This window comes from Paraphaeosphaeria sporulosa, assembly GCF_001642045.1.
Source record: "Paraphaeosphaeria sporulosa strain AP3s5-JAC2a unplaced genomic scaffold CC84scaffold_3, whole genome shotgun sequence".
NCBI lineage: Eukaryota > Fungi > Ascomycota > Dothideomycetes > Pleosporales > Didymosphaeriaceae > Paraphaeosphaeria > Paraphaeosphaeria sporulosa.
The window spans coordinates 2,403,002-2,424,360 of NW_017253362.1; the positions used below are offsets into that span (position 1 = coordinate 2,403,002).

At 50.3% G+C, this 21,359-nt stretch overlaps 4 protein-coding genes across 4 annotated transcripts; 2 read left to right on the top strand and 2 right to left on the bottom strand.

The window, feature by feature from the left end:
• Positions 1 to 866: 866 nt before the first annotated feature.
• Positions 867 to 2,814, bottom strand: CC84DRAFT_1215199 (uncharacterized protein; the record flags this gene model as incomplete). The annotated part of the gene is made up of 2 exons (XM_018182703.1): positions 867 to 1,527; positions 2,645 to 2,814. 2 exons carry the CDS (start codon positions 2,812 to 2,814, stop codon positions 867 to 869), a joined length of 831 nt encoding a protein of 276 aa, XP_018039088.1.
• An 8,493-nt stretch (positions 2,815 to 11,307) lies between these two features.
• Positions 11,308 to 12,227, bottom strand: CC84DRAFT_1215201 (uncharacterized protein; the record flags this gene model as incomplete). Its single annotated transcript, XM_018182704.1, has 2 exons — positions 11,308 to 11,876; positions 11,927 to 12,227. The coding sequence occupies 2 exons, from the start codon at positions 12,225 to 12,227 to the stop codon at positions 11,308 to 11,310; spliced, it is 870 nt and encodes a 289-aa protein (XP_018039089.1).
• Positions 12,228 to 15,028: 2,801 nt separating this feature from the next.
• CC84DRAFT_1240196 (MFS general substrate transporter) lies at positions 15,029 to 17,277 on the top strand (the record flags this gene model as incomplete). The annotated part of the gene is made up of 7 exons (XM_018184008.1): positions 15,029 to 15,226; positions 15,280 to 15,426; positions 15,604 to 15,872; positions 15,939 to 16,137; positions 16,267 to 16,665; positions 16,802 to 16,984; positions 17,052 to 17,277. The coding sequence occupies 7 exons, from the start codon at positions 15,029 to 15,031 to the stop codon at positions 17,223 to 17,225; spliced, it is 1,569 nt and encodes a 522-aa protein (XP_018039090.1). The 3' UTR covers positions 17,226 to 17,277.
• Positions 17,278 to 17,701: 424 nt separating this feature from the next.
• Positions 17,702 to 19,862, top strand: CC84DRAFT_1194815 (uncharacterized protein). The gene is made up of 2 exons (XM_018181369.1): positions 17,702 to 17,893; positions 17,939 to 19,862. The coding sequence occupies exons 1-2, from the start codon at positions 17,812 to 17,814 to the stop codon at positions 19,582 to 19,584; spliced, it is 1,728 nt and encodes a 575-aa protein (XP_018039091.1). The 5' UTR covers positions 17,702 to 17,811; the 3' UTR covers positions 19,585 to 19,862.
• The last annotated feature ends 1,497 nt before the right edge of the window (positions 19,863 to 21,359 follow it).

The window sequence follows — 21,359 nt, forward strand, 5'->3', positions numbered from 1 at the left end:
ATGCGGTCATCATCCGGGAAGGTGGCTTCCGCTGGCAGTAATGAATTGGACCGAGCTTTGGAGGGATGCTATAGCGGGCCTGCGGAGGGAGTGTAAACGAACTGGGGTGGTGAAGAAGAGAAATCTAGGGAGACTGTTCGGCTCGTCATGATGCGTTCCTCAGAGCAGTGGGACGAGGTTCGTGCATTTGCCGTCAAGGTAGAGGGGAAGGATAGAGCAAGCGAGGGATGAGAGATGAATGCGATCAACGGCCGAGGGCACACTTAGCACGAAGTATGTTGGTCACTGAAAAAATACGGAGACGTCCCACTGGCTGGTATGTGGTCCCGGAAAGTTAAAGGCCCGTAGTAATCTCACACATACGATCCTTACTACCGGAATGCACTACTGACTGCGGCATTGGCGTCGTTCTCTGGTGTATCATCCATTTCGTGATTACTCGCGATGTTACCTAGTACATTCGACTGTATGATGGCCGAGTACCTTGGTAAATTAGAATGACTTGCTATTCGCCCGTCTAATATCACCCAACAGCTGTGAGTGACCCACTACCGTGCTCAATAGCTTGGTGTCAGAAAGGTTCCCAGAAGAGTGATTGAGTGTCTAACGCATGTCCCTTTTTGCGCAAGTAGTTTGCCGTTTTGATTGCTGTCAAAAACCTTGTGAAAACATATCGCTTGTTGCAAATCATCCAAAAAGACATGGCATGCGCCAGATATCTCCCTCCAACACAATTTCCACGGCTAGCATACCCAACTCAAGCCAGGCCAACAATGCCTGCCCTGGAACAAATCCATCAAAGCCCACTAGTCCGATATCCTGAAACATCCCATCAAATCGATGCACTTCCTCCTATCCCTCATCGCTCAGGCAGAACCCAAGTAACGACTCATCCACTCCGGAAGCACAAGCTCAACGCCATCCTTGCATCCACCAAGCAACATCTCCCGCACATCAGGATACACGGATGAGGAAGGCGCCGAGCGTCGAAGAACACGTTGCCCCCTATTGCGATGATATTCCGTATCGAAGTCTTCCACCGTGACTGACTTCAAGTTCGGAAACAATTCGGTGAGCGACATATCGTCGAACAAGCGGTCGTTCCAGTTTTTGTGGAGATGTTGGCGCCAACACAGCTCGCTAACGACTTCCGAGGCGGGGAACTCAAGGTGTCGAAGTGCCTGAAGCTGCCCCTTGCGAAGGCTGTCGGCGAGAACTCCCACGACATCACACCCAAGACTCACACAAACGTGGAAGTTGTTCCGAGCGCAATGGATCATCGAGGCCTCGTTGTAGATCTGGCGACATACACGTATGAAGGAGAGATGTGTAGCGTAAGAGAATCGACAGGAGCCACCATGCTTGAGGCAAGGACACTGTTGGACACCAACGGTACCAAAGCGTTCAGAATCATAGTTCCAATCGACCAGTGCAGCTTTCTTACCAACAAGGACGTACTCGTAGATCTTCGTACGGATCTCGTCTGGTAGACGGAGTAAGGGCGACCCTGTTGAATCGAAGTAAGTGCTGGTAAGCCAGTGTTAGCGGAGTTGGTTTCATCAGCGTGGCGAGACAGTTACGAGACTCGAGACGCACTGAGGATTCCCAAAGAGAAAGAAAACTACGCCGTACGCTAACCAATTTGTTTTCCTTCTGGCGCTTCGTTGGTTTGGTCTGTTTCTGAACGCCGCATGCTGAGGAAGCCGGCTTTGGTTGCGCGCGGAGATTGTAGCGAGCCATCTCGACTGTGTTTGTGTTGATCAGACTCGATTAGTATTCGGTTTGCGTGTTTGAAAGTGAACAACAGGACAGGGTCGTCGAGGGTCTGATATATCGGTGTTCTTGCTATGTCACAATGCCAAGATACGCGCAGTGAACGCTAGCGACACACTGACCATCATAAAGCACGAGCCAACGAGTAGTATCTCATATATGGTGAGTAAGCTGACATTGTCCTTGAAAATGATACTCGAGCCAAGGACAAGCAATGCACAGTGGCTGGCACGAAGCACTGGCTTTAAGAGCACCCATAAGTCATCTCGTATAAACTTTATGATAAGATCACACAACTCATATTCGACAGGGTATCCTGAGATGTTATAGCTACCGAAGTCTAATTTTTATTGTCAGCCACTGTGACATGATAACATTTGTGACGGCGCTTGTACCGCTTCGAACACTGATGTCAACTCTCAAACCTTCCAACAAACCCATCGACCACTATCCTACCTTCTCAACTGAAATCACAGCACTGCGCTAACGCACGAAACCCCGCCAACAGACCATCTACATTCAAGGATGCATCACCACTCCCGCCCAGCACTCTAACATTCCCGCATCTTCGCAATCGATTCAGACAGTAATTGATGGTCCAGTGAACCACGGGCTGATATCATGGCTGTTAGTTCCCAGCGTCGGGAAATGGACCCAACTATCACCGTTATCAGGAGACCACGCTTCGTAGGTCAGCTGACAAAGCTTCAAATCCCGCAAAAACCTGATAGATATCTTTGCTCTAGCTCGTGGTTCGCGTGAGATAGGCAACCAACCAGTCTTTGCTGTGGAAAATTGTAGTACAACACATCGAGAGCTTGCTTTTGGTCGACGCATCTCACAGTAGAGACATGCGTAGCGGTCTACTTACGCAGATTCCAGGCGCGGGGTGGTCTCACGTAGAGACAGAAGGCCACGTTCCATGTTGATTGCCTGCATGTCCTTCTGGCGCTTGGACTGCTTGGACTGCTTGACCCGCTTGCGAGTGTCGTCGGTCGGATTCGCCGGCTTCGGGTGCGGGCGCAGATTGTAGGGAGGCATGATGAAACCACCAGTGGTACAGCTAATCGCATGGATTTCGGCGAGTGGGAAGGGCAGTGCGGTGCAGTGCGTGGAAAGGGTGGAACAGCGCGGGTCATATGTTTTATAGCCAACAACCCACGACGCCAAGACACGAGCGGTGCATGCTAAGATCAAGGCTAACCACTTCGGTGCGCACAGCTCCATATACAAAACCTGCGGACGCTCGCGAAGACGCGAACACCAGCGCTACAATATCAGCTAGAAATATGGAAATGCATAGTAGCTTAAGTCTTTCCAGGCTCTACTGTTTTCTTCACTCTGTACGGTACCAGCTTAGATACGGTCTATTCGTTGTAGGGAGAGACAGAGAAGTAGCGACCCAAATGATTTTGAGATCACTTTCTCACAGGCTATATTAATAGCGCCTATTGTGTGAAAGAATCCATTCCGTCTTCCGTGAGGTCGCAATTTCCTCTTAGTCGTCTTGCCGTTCGTACGGAGTGAAGTATCACATAGAAACCTTTCTTCGCGCACCCAACGTTTTCAAGCTCTGATTGCTGCGCCCTCTGTGTTGAATGAGCAGGGAGCGTCTTTAGTCGACTGGCAGCTCCCAGTGCCCACATATAAACGAAAAGGAGTGAGAGTAAGCAAACCCTGCATTCTCACACGAACCCCTGTAATCTGAAGCGACATTAGGATTCTGTATGTATCTCTCCCACTTCTTTCGCACCTCTACGCCATCTCTGTGGCAGAAACGCCCAGCAAGGGTCCGGCGGGAGACATGCACCTAGTTAGTTAGCGGGCATCCACCCATGGCCATACACAAACAATGCCATACTATATCTGCACATCCTGCCTGAGTCTCAGTGATTCACAATGTACATTTCGACGAGAAAATCCTGAGATACGCCATCGATAGCGAGCCGACGCAGGTTTTGCTCAATGAAAGACCCGGTTTCTAGTAGCGTCCCTCCCTCTCTAAGCCGCGATAACATGGACGCGCAGTCGGAGTGATGCAGGAGACTGGGTGTGAGAGACTTCGCGAGGTCGGTGCAGGGGTAAGGCCGGGGATGGAAGGCTTCGTGCCGTGGGTGCGGTCAGGTGATGGCCAAGAGACGTTCGGCTCTGATTCGTACGTTGGCTTGAATATGCGCATCTACTTGGGTGCGAGGGATGTTGCTGTATGTTTCGAGGAGGGTGCGGACCTGAAAGAGTTAGTGGGCGGGTGGGAAGGATTCAAAAGGGCTTACTTCGGTGGTGATTTTGGAGTGGATATTGGTGCTCCGCCAGCGTAGGTCTTTGGACGGTGGGGGGATGCGATGGTGTCGGATTCGGAAGTCATCGCAGGCTAAGGTTGTACTTTGGTTGGGTTCGATGGCAGTCGATGGACGTTTGCTGATGTCATGGATATCGTCAAAGGTTGATAATGAGCTTGCGGAACGCGCGAAGCCGTTGTATCGTGGTATAGAGCGTGAAGTCACGGTCTAGGTCACGTCTGATAGCAAAGTCGAATTAATGAAGCGTGAGAGGCGACCCAAAATGCCTCAGGTGCGGCGTAGTTAGGCGGCATTGATGGTGATAACGATGAGATGCCAGCCACGGTACCGGTAGTTGTCAGCGCTTACGTTCTCTCGACGCGTCAGTCTCGCGTTGCTGCTGCCCCCAACTCCTCGTCGCCCACCAGCCACCTTGCTTAAAGCTAGATAGTACCAGGTTGCAATTTTTCGATTCCATAATGCTCTGGACGTTCATGTAGCGAAGGCGGAAATTAAGTGACGACAGCCAATAATTCCTCCCGCAGCACCACCTAGCCGTGTGCTCCATGTCTCAGATGCTAATGCCGCACCCAAACCCGACGATCTTCCGTGTCGCTCACGAGTGAGTCTTTTTTGTTCACTGGAGCTGTTTCACAGCCTCGTATGCTCTCTGGTACCGCAAGCGTTCTATCTGTGAACGACGCGACGACCGCGATGACAATGCGTTTTTCCTCCCACCCGACAGCGGCCACACCAAATCCCAGAAGAGACTTTTCTAGAGCTCTACACGTGTAATGGTCAGACGAGTGACTTGGTTGCTTTTGAAGCGACTCAGTGAGTCCTCTGTATCGCGCTTGCTTTGAAGGACCACCTGCTAACAGCTTGTTGGCTCTTGTAGAAGTATGAAGCTATGCAACGTTATTGGTCTATAAGGCCTTAGTAGGCCTGACGCCGCTGGGCCGCTTCGATGTCATTCGCACTGAATTCTACCCATCACCGATGCGCTATCCCGACATAGCCTACGCACGACGCGTCCGATCCTAGTCGTCCGGTAGATTGCCCTAGGATCCCATGCATGGACTGATCGATCGACCCATGAGATTCCACGATGGAATACTAAAAGCTTGATTTCAGACGGCCATCATAATTTTGACGTCTGTTTATCACATACATCAAACCGCTGCGATACTTGATACTGCGCATTGGCACATTACATCGCGACGCTTTTATGCCTCTGGACGTGTGCAGCGCCAGGAAACCTCAGATTTCAACCAAGGCGCGCCTATTGAGAAGATACATCCTCTTATAGCCCGATAGCATAGGTGGCTTGCCTCTTGATTGAAACATAATGATAGTTAAATCTGAAGTTGAGCAAGGCATAAATGAGCGAAATGGCCAACATCCTTTCATCAGTGCACCACATCATTGGCCCCCGTAGTCATGTTATGAATTGGTAAAGGATGAGGGATCGCAGGTTGACTCTGAACGGTTCCTTCCGAGGATTGTTCTGGACTAATCAAAGCAACTAGGGTTGATAATTTATATAAGAAAATTTGCTGCTCCACTTGTAGCGAGCTTTTCTTGTCGAAATGTTATCCCTGTATTCGTATTCACGGTAAGATGGCGTCAGAGGAGACGAGAGCGTGTGGACCTACCCAGACAGACAGACAAGGCATTATCAGTCCCAGGTCGGAATTGCCCACTAAGTTTGGTGAACAACTGATCTTTTCGAATGGAGCAGTGTAACGTGGACGCAGCCGGCACCGCCCTAGATACACTCAACACTCTTCTACGCGTACTCCTGCTGGCTGGTCTTCTCTCGCTAGACGGCTGAATATCCCGAACATTTCGCCCGACGCGTCTGTGCTGTCTGTCGCTTCATCCCCAGGATGCTCAAAACACACCTTAGGCGAATCCATCCCGATAATGATCCGCACCCAGCCAGTGCTCAAAAACACCAGCGCTAGCAGTTTTGGTATCCGCCAGGGCTGATTTGCCACGGTCTGGGGGCTGGAACCATCCCGACTTTCGATCAAGTCCACCGATTACGTTCATCTTCAACAGAATTATTGTATGCAGAGTGTCTTGAGCAAGGCTAAAAGAGAAGCCAGCCAGTATTTGACCGCCTAGACGCCGCCGTGGCCGTATCCTGGCCCCTGTGTGCCAACAGGACGCAAGGGCACAGTGGCGCACCTGAAGGCCGTGCCGACGGTTGCCTTACCCTGAGACAGAAAACAAAAAGCCTTTCCATTTCTCCTCTCCTCAACCAGTCCCCGCAAATATCTACCCCGTTGCTCGTTTTTTCGCCTCGCTTCTCCTTTGTTGACGACACGTGCAGCTGACCGATGACACCGCGCTCTGGCATCCACACGTAGACGGTGAGGCGATGTGCAGAGGAGACTCATGAGAAGCGCGACTCGCGAAATCGACGCGCCAGGCTTCTTAAAGCTTAAGGAGTAATTGAGGGAGCTCTCCTTGTGCCTTCCACTTCTCAAGAACTCCCAATCGGTCGCGTAGAGCCACAGGATACTACGCTAATAACGGCAGGTAGTCTTCTAAAAGACATTAGGCGCGACATCGTTAGACAACTCCGAGTTCACCCGCGTCAAATCGTACCATACCCTGCGCCTGATGCGCTGTCCACCCACGTCCCACGCACAGAACGCTCGTCTCCGCTTGACGCTCGGCAGATCAATATGGGGTTCTATTGGAATGGGGCGCAATTAGCTCATTGGAGCCAACGATGCTTGTTCCAATGACAATCCGCTTTGTTCCAACGTTCCTTCATAGAATGCTTGTGACGGCAGCGATTCTGCGCAAGAACTATATCATTCACGGTAATGCATAATAAGTAAAGGTGCATCTCCCCGCGCCTCTATGCCTTGCGAAGGCTTACAGGATGTATTGTGTTGGGTGTAGAATGCATGGAAATATTCGATGTCACATACTAAAATCGTCGGCGATGAGATCTTGTATCAAGGCCTCGTTATGAGGCTTTGAAGTACAAAAGAGAGTGATTTGAAGCAAGCCAAAGTACCCAAGGGCAAAATAGTAATACACCACTTATCAGGGTTGTTTCATAAATGAAGATAGTAGCACGTCGCTGTCAACATCATTGTGGGCGTAGGAAAGCAGGGATCTGCGCCCATACGGTTGATATCTAGGTATTGAGGGAATAGTAATAGACTTGAAACAGCTCACAGTAATACATTCTGAGGGCTATACTGTAGCGATGGTTCAGTGGACTTCACTGTCGCGACAGAAATCCTCTCAAAGGTTTTTTTTGCAAGGATTCTCCGTAGCGCGTCACGAGTAGTATATCCTTTATGTCCTTCATATGAACAGTCCAAGTCGTGAAGACCTGTCTGTCTTGAAAGGCTTGACAAAACTTGAACTGTTGGTTTCCTGTGATCGCCAACGGAATAGATGCAGGCGTGAAAACTGTGTGCACTGGGCACAGCGAGATCCAGTCTCAACATCAGTAGTATTCTCAGGGCATTTGATTGAGCCTGCGCCATGGTATCTATTGATTCAAGGCGCGACAGGCGCAGCATAACGGTCAAAAGCTGGCAGCGCCGCGCTGAGCACAGTCATCGCGCTCTACGCACCGCACAATTTCTGCCCAACCTTCTCGAAGATTCCGCGCACAGATCGAATTTTGTACTGAGCATTCCAAGGAATCGGCGACTTTGCATAGCGTAAGGCTGCCACTGAGCATATGACGCGACGTGGCGCGTGAGAGCTCGCATTTCGACTGTGCGCATCCCCCCAGCCTTCTAAACTCAAATCACCGGTGTGGATCCGCAATCTCGTTGGCAGGATTCATTACTTTGGGGCCAGCGTTGCCATCGCCAAAAAGCTTCCTCCTAAACATGCCACAGTCCAGAGCGCCATGCATCCAGTCGCTCTTGCGGTTAAGCCTAAGGTCCGTTCTTAGACATGGGTCTTATTGGATGTTCTCGGAAGGTCATGTCAGATGAAGGGCTCGCTCATTGGCAAATAATCCCTGTCGAGACCAATGTTGAGGGGAGTCAGGCTGGACGCGAGAGGATGCTGGGCGCTGTGAAACAACCGTCTCGAAGCACTTGAAGCCTATGGGCCTTATCCCCAAACAACAAGCAAGAAACTAGTCAAGCTCTCCATTTGAGATAGAAGATGGAAAGCGGGGCAGTCGTGGATTACCTCAATGTGGATGTTTCTCCCTTGGCCAATACAATTGCACAAGATGGCCACTTGAAGCATTAGATCTCCTTATTTTTTGATTGGATCGGAACGACCCGTATGGTAGACGACCGTAAGGCAGACTAATGCCAGGGTATCATGCGGCTGTGGTGGTGCCGCTTTCCCCGGCCACCCAGAGATCATCAGAGCGTCATTGACCGATAAGCAGACCTTCGTGCAGGAAGCCAGTCATGCATTCACTTCCAGTCTTGAATATTGAGCCTCACCAGCAGTCCGGAACAGGGCTTTGCTCAGTGCTTGACGGAATTTTTACAGTAGCGGTGTGTGCCATGGGTGGAAAACTCCCAGTGGCACGGAACATCTGTGAAACGATATTCGGATTTGGGCGCCTTCTAATTGTAATCCTCGTCTTGGGCACCCGGAGCAAAAGGCGGTGAGGATTTGCGAAGAGGTTCTCTCTGCGTGCGGTCAAGATTTTGAGGACTCACTGTGTACGACGGAAGCCTATGGAAGCCAGCGACGCACTGATAGAACAAGCTCAAGTTGCATACATCTTCCATCATTGAGGAAAGAGTAATGGTGTACAAGCCGGAGATAAATCACATATAGTATGCTACCGATCGGTGTCAAGAAGCTTCAGGATCGCCTTTTCGACAGCAGCGTGGGCGTATTCACGCCTGAATTACAGTGGAGTGCCCAACTTGACACTGTAACGCATGCAGAGCGGCTGAGATCCATTCAGGACTAAAGTCTACGCTAATGCCAGCCGTAAGCATGTGAGATATCGTCAAACTTTCTAAGGGTTGGGGCCATTAACGCGCGCCCTGTTGCTGGGGTCTTTCACCTAGCCACACTAGTTAACCGATATTCTTGGAACGTTCATAAAGGACTAATCCTGCGCACAACTCAGGGCATATTTGATAGGATATTCTGTGAAACACTGGGTCCGGGGTTGATTCGTGGTAACCCTAGATGCCCCTGCCAACTTGCAACAAGCCGGCACACAATGTCGGACACCCCACACATGCCGAGGGCCACTGATCTCGAATCATCTCCTAGCAGACGGTTAGAAGGACGGGCGCGCTCTGAAGTTTGTTTTGATCAAGGGCTTCTATCCAAGGAATTCAATTCTTCCAGAGGATAACCACGGTAAATGTGGTAGAAGGGAAATCTCAAGTCTCTGTCCGAGCCAATGGTTTCTAAGGAAATTTCAGAATTAAATTCGAAGTGACTGTATGATAGACAACGGGATACTGTTACGATATCAAGAATCTTTGTTGATATATGATAGCACCAATGGTCGCTGTAAACCCTAGCCTGGGGTAACACGGGGATTGTGTTTGCAGATAATACTTTCCTCCGCGTATGATAAAGCGAGGACTATGACGGGCCGTCGATGGACCACATAGTGCAATCCTCAGAAAACAACGCATTCGATGGCGCCGGGCATATGAAGAAAACAATGGTACGCTTACACTTGGGCTACACTTATGTATAGACTCAAAGATGAAATAGCGGGGGTTGTAGTATAGCGTATATTATCACAATGACAACGCTACGGCAGAGAGAAGATATCAACTTGACATAAGACCTAGTGGCATAAATTCTCAAATTAATCGATGAAAGTTCACGTAGGCTCCTAAGATAACGTCCCGCGTACACCAAAAGACCTCGCCTTCAGCTCTAAGACCTGTTTTCTTGGCTAGTAACTTCCGTAGCGATCCTCCACCATGCCCATTCCTTGGAGTAATAGCAGTCGGTCATGGAGACATTGAAACTGGGGTTGAACCCTGCGGCGGGGAATCAGATGCGGTCCTTTCTCGTCCTTCTGGAGGATCGGGGGCGATGGTTTCGTTTCCTTCAGACTTTTTACTACCCTGACCTTGGGGTACCTCGGGAGATTCGGCTGGTGCTCATCAGCAGGCCGTCGCTGCGCGGTTCAACATACTCACGCGGCCGCTTCGTGCGGAGGTTTGTCTTGTGTTTTGGCATATTGAGATAGGAAGGGACGTACAAGATCTCACGAATATGCGAGCTTGGAACGAAAGTGGGATGGGAAAGGTTGTTCTGAGGAACCAGAACGACCGCGAAAGCAATTTATACTGCGCAAGGCGATTTGCAAGGCTCTCAACTTCGCTCAAATTGTTCCTCGTAACAGCGTCAGAAGAGCGCTCTGGCTCTGTTGCAGTATACCCCGCCCTCCTTGACTCATGTCCTCGCATACGAGTGCAGAAGGGGCGCAGAAAGGTAGCAAAACGGGTCTCTGCAGCACCACCTGTGCCTCTTTACCAAATGAGTTCCCGGCGGGCTTCGTTATCAAATCCCCCGCCTTGGTGGCCGGTGAGCCTTTGGAGATCCGTCTTCCTATTCGCTGGTGTGTTGTTTTGGGCCAAGATCTCTTCCGGGAGCAGGGTAGCGTGTCGTGCCGACGCGCATCATCTGCATATGCGCAAGCGACGACAGGTCAACGGGGCGTGAGAGAACACCAACGATTACCGGCCGTCCCTGGAAGTTTCCGTGGCAATCTGTACAGATCCTTACTATTCGCCCGGTTCCAATTCTGCTCATGGGCAGTACCGGCCCTCTTGTCCCGAGCGTTGTTGTACACACTTATCCATGGCGGTGTAATACGCGCCTGGACGCGACTCCCTCTTGATAAAATGGTCTGTGACGACCGACGCCGAGATATAACACAATGCAAAAAGCCACGGCGGATAGTTGTTGCAGCTCTTCGGAAGGGTTGGGGGGTCTGGAGTGGACTCGATAGCCTTTGCTGCACTGGCGTAGTCGCATTCGCAAAGCGCGTGAGCCCAGTCGCTGGCGTTTGCAAGCGCCAGCGTCCTACGACCTTCAGCGTTGATCCAGATCTGCATTGAAAGCAGCATCCTATGGCATCCAGCTTTCTCCGAAGTGATGACCCAACGGCGTTCAGTTGGATCGATGATTGCCTTGGTGCCTGGCGTGGAAAGAGTGACCCGAAACGGTCAAGTGGGTACGTGCTTCGGTGCTAGACGCATCGTGCCGGGCCGCCATTACCACACAACGTTCCTCCCCCACAGGCTCCGCGGAACGCCTAAGTCGTCTTGCCAGCACCATCAACAGCTGTCGACACGAATACAGACGCGACAGCGAAGTAGGCAGCTGTCAAGGAAAAGATCGAGTAGCGCGACAGACCTGAGAGCAGCTTGGCCGATGCCGTAAAGATAAGGCCGAAAACCCCTACAACAGCAATACGGACCATGAGACGTGATATCCGGGCCAAAGCAAACATTGTTGCCGTCAGTAGAACGGGAACAAACATACAAGCGATGATGTCGAAGAAGGTGCGGAGCGTTGATAGCCTGATCTGACCAGACCCTGCGCTCATACGAAACCATCGGCGCAGCCGCTCCAAAATCTTCTGGTCAATCCAACCGATATTCTTGACCGCTAGGTCCATAAGAAAATCATATGAACCAACATCCACGACGGCGATAAATTCTGGCGACGCTGGATCTTGATACGCTGCGGCCCCCCCGCTCTCGTTCGTAGGGCAAAAGATGCCATCCTTAAAGAGCTCAGAATTGTCGTTCAATGTCGCGCCTGCGTACGAGCCATGAACAGGTAACTGGTACAAACTGTTCACTAGACACTGATCTTGAGCTGACCACCATCAGAGACTGAATCATCGTAGTTATGTTGGCAAGACTGACCGTGGGCTCTCAACTTGTTTTCATACCTCATCCATTTGCCATAGAGCCTTCCATCTCTTTTCGAAAGTATACGAGGGAAATCGAGTGTTGTCAGAGGGCCCTGGCCATCCTGATTTCGCAACTCTGCGATATCGACGTTGAGCTCTCGTTCCATCACAAGCAGCTCTTCCTCATCGTCATAGAGTTTTTTGAACCATTGAGGACCAAATTTACGAAATTTGAGTTGCTCAGGATACTCCGCGCTTTCTCTGTAGAATCGTCCGCAGTCATAAATAGGTCGCGAGGTTTCTTGTGCTGGCATGATGTCGGGCGTTTGTATGCCGAGACAGGGATCCTGCAGGATTAGCCGACCAACAGGCGAACTCGAAGAGTACTTGAATTGTGAAAGATCTTTCGAAAAAGGAGGAATAAACTGCGTTGTAGTGGACTCCAAATTGTAAGTTCAACCTCCCACTTTATATATCGCCTGAGTGGGCTGTACCTTGCGCGGCGGCACCCCTTCGGCCCATCACGGCACAATATCTAGCATTGTCACGGAAGCCCAGCTCGGCGCCCTCTACAGAGCATCGAACGAACGGGACCGGCCCGAGGGGGCACTGCATGCAGTCAGCCTTCATTCAATCAGTTGAATGGAGCAATCTAACAGGGAAGATGATCACAGAAGACGTACCGCGAACTGCACACGAACATCAGGTCCTTTGATGATAAGATGGTGTCATTCCACGGCTCGAGATCTCCATCCATGCAGGCGCGCGGCAACATTCCCATTAGTGTTCATGATTGAGGACCTTGTCTTAGTTCGGGCCGTGTTCGATGGGCTCCTGTCATCTGTATCAGTCGTCAATGGAACTATCTGCAGATCGCGAATCTAATCCTAGTGGTCGGACCTCGCGTATATAGGCGCGTGATGTTCGTATCTCGATCATCCGAAGCGTGGCAACAGATATACTCCAGGATCTGCGCAACATCAGCCTCTCGCAACCCACCCACAATGAGCATCGTCTCGGCGGAGATGCGGCACGGCCGTTTGATCAAGCAACATACCGTCGCACAGAGCGTTTGAGTGCGTCGATGTCGGCCATGGTGAAAATAGATGTAAGCGCAATCCCTTCCTAGCGTGCGCAGATGGGTTTTAGGGGGCCAGGCTACCTGACATCTTCAGAGGGAAAAGGCGTGGGTGGTCAGCTTTATACAAGCCTTGCGATGGAATTGGTCAGAGTCGGATCTCACCCCTGCGTTTGGGAACACAGCCTTGTAGCGACGAGCCCTCGGCCCTTCGAGCGATTCCAACAACGGGACCATTTTGGCGATGGTAAGCACAGAAACCTGATTCCCGCATGAAGGCCTCCCATAGAAGACTGTTCCAAGACATCTGGGCCGTCAGCATTGAGATAGCGCATGGTAGACGTTCCTAGCAGATTCAAGCGATCTGGTGGGGTAGAAGTCAAAGCCGCGCGGATCTTTCCTCCATGTTAGACCAAGAGACATGATTCTCAATAAGGAGGCCGGGACTTGAAAGTATGATGTTCAAGATCTTGGGAAGAGACAGGGCCAACAGGACTGTGCTGGGACTTACGGGGGCTCTCGTTTCTCAACGAATCACGAAATCGCCCTCATCCCATAGCTGAGCATTTCGCCACCACCCGCCCAGAAATGTTCCACACGAGCGATTCGCTCGTATGTTCGCATCAAACCTCGGGGCCTATCCCGATGCCGGAAGAAGCGCCAGGACCTCGTCGCTACGCTGGCTTCGCACTATTGAAAGTTCATGCCGATGAGGTCCTCCATGCACGCGTGGAAGGTGGGTTGTTTCTGCCTGGCCATCAGGTTGAGCCCAAATGTAAGTAGGCGCGCTTTCCACTCAAAATATTCTGCACGTGGCTAATACTAAGCAATCTAACTCGTTTCTCCAATTGTCGTGCTCGCGCAACACTTGTGCTCGCTGAGTGAAACTGAGCTGAGCCAACCGTGGATCTTATTGGATCTCGAGAGATGCTACTCCCGTTAGTGTCCACTCACCGTTTGTAGCCTTCCGTGGTCGAGCGGAGATTATGGCCATATTGCCGACAAGGCAGTTGAGATTTCGGCTTTCAGCGTAGCCTGATGGAAAATGAATATTCGTATGTACTCGAACAATCAATAAAATAGTGTATGATCGATGTTCACGCTAAAGGCACCAGCACTATTTACACAGTCAAGGTCCTGACATTGAATCCACGAGTCATTAGAGTAGAGCACCTAAGTAGCCAAGCCATCGGTTCACTTAATCTGTCGCATGTAACAGCTGTCCAGATACGCATTAGGTCCATCCCGAACCTATCCTGTGTAGCCTCCACGGTCCCGAAGACGTTTCCGTGCATTTCTCTACGGATATTTGCACTCAAAACGGCCTGTCGACTTAACGAACACCAATTTCGACAATTTAATGCAACAAGGAAAAGGCCATAAAATCCATTAATGCTCTTAGTACGTTTCGATGCCACAGGACTGCGTCTCAGGCTGATATTGGCACTGCGCGAAACGAAAGAACGATTAGCATCAGGGAAGGAATGTGTGCTCATCATCTCAACTACGCGTCAGGGGAAAACTTCCGATAGTTAACTACAGTAACATGTGAACATTACACAGCAGTCAAGTTTCTCCTCACTTTGTGACCACACTATCGCAAGTCAGCGTCTTGCTTGGCAGAAAGCCTCGATCGATTTCCGAGACGACGAGAGATAACTCGACAACAAGTATCATAGGTTTTCAGTTCCACACGTCAGAATTCTAGTAAGCCATTCGCAACGTCGAAGGGTATCGGCTGCGTGACGCTGTGCCGAGCGAGTCCGCGAGGGCTAAGAGATGGGGTTGCACCAGCCCAGCAACCTGGCGGAGTTTGTGCTACCTGCGACATCGCTGCTCCAGAGACTACGGGGGTGCGGGGGCCTACAGTATAGAAAGTCTATTCCCAACGGGGTGAAAAAATATTACGATCGCTTCGTATCCTTTGCAAAACATTGTATCAGTAACTAGCACCGAGCATCACATCAACGCTGAAAGACTCCTCCTACGCAAAGCACCATCTGTGTATAAGATCCGATCATTTCGCAAGTCGTATCTATGGCCTCTACGAGGCCTCAGGAAGTTAAGAGCAAGGGTTGGACGCGGCCTGGTTGTAAGCATAAAGTTGATGTCGAGATTATTCCAGGCACCGAGATCATGAAGGATGCGGGCGGAGTGCACTTTGTGCACGCACAGAACTCTGCTGAGTTGGTTGTCCTGATCCCTCAGCCTACAAACAGACCTGACGATCCTCTGGTAATTACTTTTGCCAGAATTTAGTTTGCTAACCTTGACTGATTGCATCGCAGAATTGGAGCCCATGGTGGAAGTTCATTGTTATCTTCAATCAAGGCTTCTTTGTGATTTCGAGCATCGTTCCAGCCTTGTCTATCTCGCCTCTAACGCAACTCCTTATGGACAAGTGGCAAAAAAGTCTGACCGAGATTGCGTTGCTGGTAAGGACCCAAATTCCAGAGCTGATAATGTCAAATGGAGGTGAGACTGTACTAAGGCAAAGGTCTAACAATTTTTTGGTCTACCTTTTGCCCACGATATGGTAACACACTGCACCAAATCTTCGCCCGGGGACTATGGCTAGCAGACAAAAGATGACGAAGCTGACGTGAACGCAGACTGGAGTCCTCGTGATCACCGGGGGTTACTTCAACTTCATTATCATACCTTGCAGCGAGATTTTCGGAAGACGCATCACGCTCCTCGTATGTGCAGCACTCAGTCTCGCCGCCTGCGTTTGGTCGGCCACAGCGACATCTTATGGTTCTTTTCTTGGTGCCCGTGTATTGACAGGCACGGGTTCTTCCGCAAACGAGAGCATAATGAATGTCGTTGTTGCGGACATGTTCTTTTTACATGAGCGTGGGCGGTACATTGGATCATACTTGTAGGGCACCAGAATCCATCAATCGTCTGTAACCCCCGAAGTCTCCTGAGCTGACCTTTAGCCTAGCTGGTGCTATTTTGTAGGGGTACTCTTAGGTCCTATTCTCTCTGGAGCCGTTGCGGAACAAGTCTCATTTCGCTGGTTTTTCTGGGCTTGTGCCATCGCGCAAGGACTAAATTTACTCTTGCTGATGTTCTTTTTCCCAGAAACGCGTAGACTCCACGAACACAAAACTACGCACACACCGACGGGGATTGTGAGCGAAGTTGTTCAACGGTCGGCAGCGATGGACAGTAGCAAGCGAAACGAAGCAGTATTGAGCGAAGATGTTATCGAGTCGACCCCAGAGCATACCGACGCGCTCACTGTAGTTCGGGATGGCTATTTGGGGAAGGGGAAGCCGAGTCGAGCCCAATTTGGGTTGCTACAGTCCGTCGATGGCGCTGCATTGAAAGGAATCATGCGACATTTCTTCTTGCCAGTCCATATTCTGTTCTTCCCTATCATACTTTGGGCATCGATGTCCATGGGTTCAGCAGCCAATTCTCTTCTGGGAATCAACCTTCTTCAATCTCCAGTATTGTCTGCCCCCCCATACAACTTCAATTCGGCTCAGGTCGGATACGCCAACTTTGCGCTTGTGGCTGGGGGAGTTATCGGCCTCGTCACGGCGGGGCCGTGGTCTGACTGGGTCTCGGCTCGAGCAACAATGAGGAACAACGGAGTTCGTGAGCCGGAAATGCGGTTGGTCTCATTAATTCCGTTCATTGCAGCTGCTCTCATTGGACTCGTGGTAAGTGAAGACCTGCTCAAGATCGTTGTTGCGTACTTATACAGTGCCTGGTCGGCCTACATATCGCCGAGTCTAGGGTAATTCACTGTGCTTAACCTTTTTCGGTACTATATGCTGACTGTCTGCCAACCTGTAGGTGTCCGGGGTAGGCATGCAAGACAAGTGGCCATGGCCTGCAGTTGTGATCGTAGGCTTCGGTTTCGTTGGACTGCAGGTTGTTACCATTTCAACCATAACCATCACATACGCAATTGATTGTTACAAGCCGGTGACCGGAGAGATCATGGTGATTGCTACTGTATGCAAGAATACATTCGGTGTAGGTTATGTCCCAAGCTATTGTTATGTCTCACGACATGTTCCAACAATTCTAATTCGATGATCAGTTTGGAATGACTTATTACATGAACGATTGGGCAACTAAGAGTGGTTACATTCCGCCGGTTATGCTCCTGCTGGCAATGAATGTAGGTATTACCCTCCTTGGCACAGTTGTCTTTATGTTTTTCGGGAAGACTTTCAGGCGTTGGACGAAAGATTCGAAAATCCATTCACAATAATTGGTGACTTAGGACTGAGCGTAGGAGAGAGCTGCGTATCTAGGTTTGAGCCTCCCCTGGATGTGATCGCTGGCTTTCCGGATGTGTTGTAATATTCACGGATTGTTCCATCACTTAATTGCATCAGTCACTTACTGAAGCACACCAGCTACGTCCGTAGTTTATGAACGGATGTACTTGCACAATTGCCTTTTGGTGCTGGTACTACCTTCTAGAACAGCTTGAAACGTACCATACCGTTGGTGTATCTCGTAGAGATGTGTAGGAGGCCCAGTCTTCGCACGCGCATGTAGCTTGCGCAACCCCAGATTTGACTGTCGAGAACGCGATGATCCTCGCCTCGTGTTTACCTGGGCAGTCTTCAGATCGATACCTGAGGCAAAACATATTGCACTAAACCGACAGTAGCTTAGCGCTAACCCGACTTTCGTGTCTCTCCGCCAGAAGCGAGTGTTGCGCTGTCCATCCCATCTCATTCATTATCGCGGCCCTTCTACATTTCGATATGAGTACTTGTTAACACTGTGTTGCATTTGGAGGAGCACTCATGCGCATGTTTATTGTCAATTGCGCATAGGGCGAAGCGATGCCGGTCGATCGCGGTCGCGCGTCGAAAGCGTGTGCAGCGTGTCGCAAGCAGAAAACAAGGTGTTATGAGACTACAGCGGGTAAGTCATTGTGAAGCACAAATTTGCAATCAGCTTACCCTGAAGGGCGAGCGTGTCTTCGTTGCGATCGCATCGGTCAGGAGTGTTCACTGACTGCTGAGACGCCGTACTCCCGTCCTACTTTTAGTGGCAATCCTCTTGGCGACAGCAGTGACATAAATGACGAGAGAGTTGAGCGCCTCGAACGGCTCGTAACTGCTCTAGCGAGACGGCTAGACGATGTCGAGTCCGAACTTTATAGCCAAAACGGCGAAAGGAAAAATAGGCAAAATTCGCATCTGGAAGTAAACTCTCTTCTAAACCCCGAATCGGAGACTGGAGAACAAGTTCGCGCACCATTATTTGTTCTTCGGGACGTTACTGCGCAGTCTGGCGTTCGGCGCGCAGATCGCGGCGCAACGAACACTCCATCACGGGCTATTTCTGACGACATCATTTTGAAAGGGCTACTCACTGAAGAGGAGGCATCTTCGCTGCTTGCCCTTTTTCAAGAGAACTATGGCAGGTGGGTGTCTTTCAATGCGACTGCATCCACAGCCCGCCTACTTGAAGACGTCAGGAAGTCCCCACTGTTGCTCACAGCCTGCTGCTTGATCGCCGTTCGCCATGTTTCACAGGAACTAGCATCCCGCCTCGCTCCGAAGCTCTTTCAAGATGCGAAGCTATTGCTTTCACAAGCATTGCTAAGCGTTCCGCAACCTATCGAGTTTTTCCAGGCTTCACTTGTTCTTTCAATGTGGTCAACCACTATCGGACAACTGCCGCTGGGGATCGACAGCTGGCTGCTCAGTGGATTTGCCCTTCAGCACAGCATTGCAAGTGGTCTCTTTGCCTTTGCCCGAGGAACTCGCAGTACTGCTTTGGAACAGCAAGATCTCGATCGTTTGTGCATCTGGAATCATTTATGCCTCGTGCACCTCCACTATTGTGTCGGAACGCGTCGCAAATCAGTCCTTGATGAAGAGGACATACACAGAAGTAGGCTCATTCTTGGCTCTCACAACGCCACAAATTTTGAGTCGAGAATGGTGGCAGAGGTCCATCTGTATTGGGTGATCTATCGAAATTGTAGCGAAGCACTCGATCTACCACGGACTCAAGAATCACTGTCCAAGTGGAAAGAAGAATGGGGCTGGCTTCTGGACCAGCCTCGTTCGCAATTTGTGCAGATGGGCTTCTATTTTGCGCAGCTCATGGCCTACGATCAATCGTTGAAAACCGGGTCATCTGCAGTGCGAGAATCTCTTCTTTCCGAGATGGTACGCCTTTCTTCATCGATTATCAATCTCGCGATGAACACGACGGACGAACGAACGCGGCATCTCACGGACCATATCTACCACATGATTAGTTTTGCAGCAGTTACTCTGTGCCGACTGTTGAGCAATTACGAAGAACAGCTCTCTCTATCACACGACCTGAGCAGGCTGGACGAGACTGTGCTGTCTCTTGTATCGTGGCTACATGCGATAGGCTTTCCCTGTCACGTCGCATACACAATGGGAGATGTTGTCGCTGCTTTCCACAAGAAGCTACGCCCGAACACAGGACCTAGCCCTAACACCTCCTATCTAGGCGTGGATCCGGCGATACAAGACGATTTTGCGCTGCTCTTTCCTGAATTCTATGGTAACTCGTCCTTTGATCTTATGCACGGCTCGATACTACCTGACTTTCAGCCTCTTGTATGAAAGAATTTAAACGTAGGGATATGAAATGCCATGACCAACAGGCGGGATCGGAAAGGTTCCGAGTGAACATACGACCATTCACGATTTCGGCCTGAACGGTCATCACTCTGCAGCACTGGGCAAAATCTGCGCGTACTATACCACACCTCCTGGGGTAATATATAACATTCAAACTCCCAACGAGAGTCTGAAACACACCAAGATTGACAGTGTGTTATGGAACTACTATTGCTTGAACACGCATCGACAATCGAAGATTCTCCACAGTGTTCGACAACAAGATTTGGAGTTCTTGTGGCTGTGATATATCGGTATAGAATATCATATGATAGTTCTATGCGTGTCGACAGGAAGAGGTGTGCTCTAGAAGTCCATTTTTTTGTGTCAGCCACTGTGCACTTCCTCTTCTCCTTCAATTCGGATGGAGCTATGGAATTTGTTCCGAGGTGTACTTGTACGCTCGGAACAGCGCGTTTGGGCTGGATAGGGAAAACGTCCTTCTATCTCCTTTGCATCCAGCCCTTGTAATCTGCGAAATTCCCAAACGAGTTCACCATTTTGAGTTACCTCGAAGATCCTGCCAAACGCCGCTTCGGTAATCAGAGTATCACCGCCTGGAAGCCTCTGCACACCGCCCATGAAAGGCGTAAAGAACGTCATCGGATGCGGGTCCTTGTATTCCCACGTGAGCGGTTTGTCATTGCGAGGCACCTGGATGACTCTAGAGTAGGTTGCGCTCTCATGATAACGGAAAGTGCCGTTGTCGAAAATCAATATCCTGCCGTCTTCCATCTCGCAAGTGTCCTTCCTTCGAGAATATCATTGAAGCCAATGTCCCTGTAATGCTTCCCTTTGATGGAAAGAGTGAGCTTCCCACATGCGGCATGATGTAACGGAGAGCTTCGGAACGGAGAGCTTCGAAGTAAGTGAAGTAGTCCAAAAGGCCGAAAAAACATGGCCACGTAGAAACTCTCAAACACGCGCCCAGGCATGCTGACGGAGTCTCCAACGGACCACTCAAAACGCGGATCAACCATGATGTTGACGTGAGCCCCTTGAATGTTGAAGACTGGTAGAGTATACCTTTCCCAGTCATGTGGGACCATTAACATCCTGACCGGGCCACTCCTGACGATGTGCTTCGTCCGCTTCGTCCACAACTTGCGAACATTATTGGAGATAATATTGACGAGGAATCCAATTTTTCAATTCACGATCACATCGATATATTCTCCAGCCTCTAAGTTGATATCTACGTACTGAATGGGAGAGTTTGTAGTCACTACAATGGGCATTGGACGTTGCCAAGCCAAACCTCGCTGGTAGTTGGCTGTGAACGGTGCATGTACGTTCATCTCTTTGGCGCGTCCCATGACTTCGTGCTGAAGCTGATGATTAGCAAGCGCCAGATTTAAGGCAGGGTTACGTGGCGGTAACGGTACATCGAAGAAGGGTTTCGGTTTAGCCCTAGAAGCCACAGGCGAGTCTCCGCTCGAACTCTCCACCTCCTTCTCACCCGCTGCAGAGCGCAACTTGCTTGCTAGTATATCGCAAGGCAATAGTAGAACTTGATCATAGATCTCGGTTCAAAGCTCGCCAGGCAGATCGAGTAGACGAGAAGGCGCCATACTGTTAGCTATAGGAGGTAAGCAGTTGGGTTCGATATTGTTGGCTTGGAGTTTGTCGGATTTAGTGGTGAGTTGTTCCAATGCTATTGTTTTCGCAGCTCGCATCCTACTCTTTCACAGCGCGCACACTACGCAGAGTCAAAAGAC

Coding starts and splice junctions, on each gene's coding strand:
- CC84DRAFT_1194815 (XM_018181369.1), top strand. CDS start 17,812: ATGCCGGTCGATCGCGGTCGCGCGTCGAAAGCGTGTGCAGCGTGTCGC. Junction 17,894..17,938: donor GTGTTATGAGACTACAGCGG/GTAAGTCATTGT, acceptor CTTACCCTGAAG/GGCGAGCGTGTCTTCGTTGC.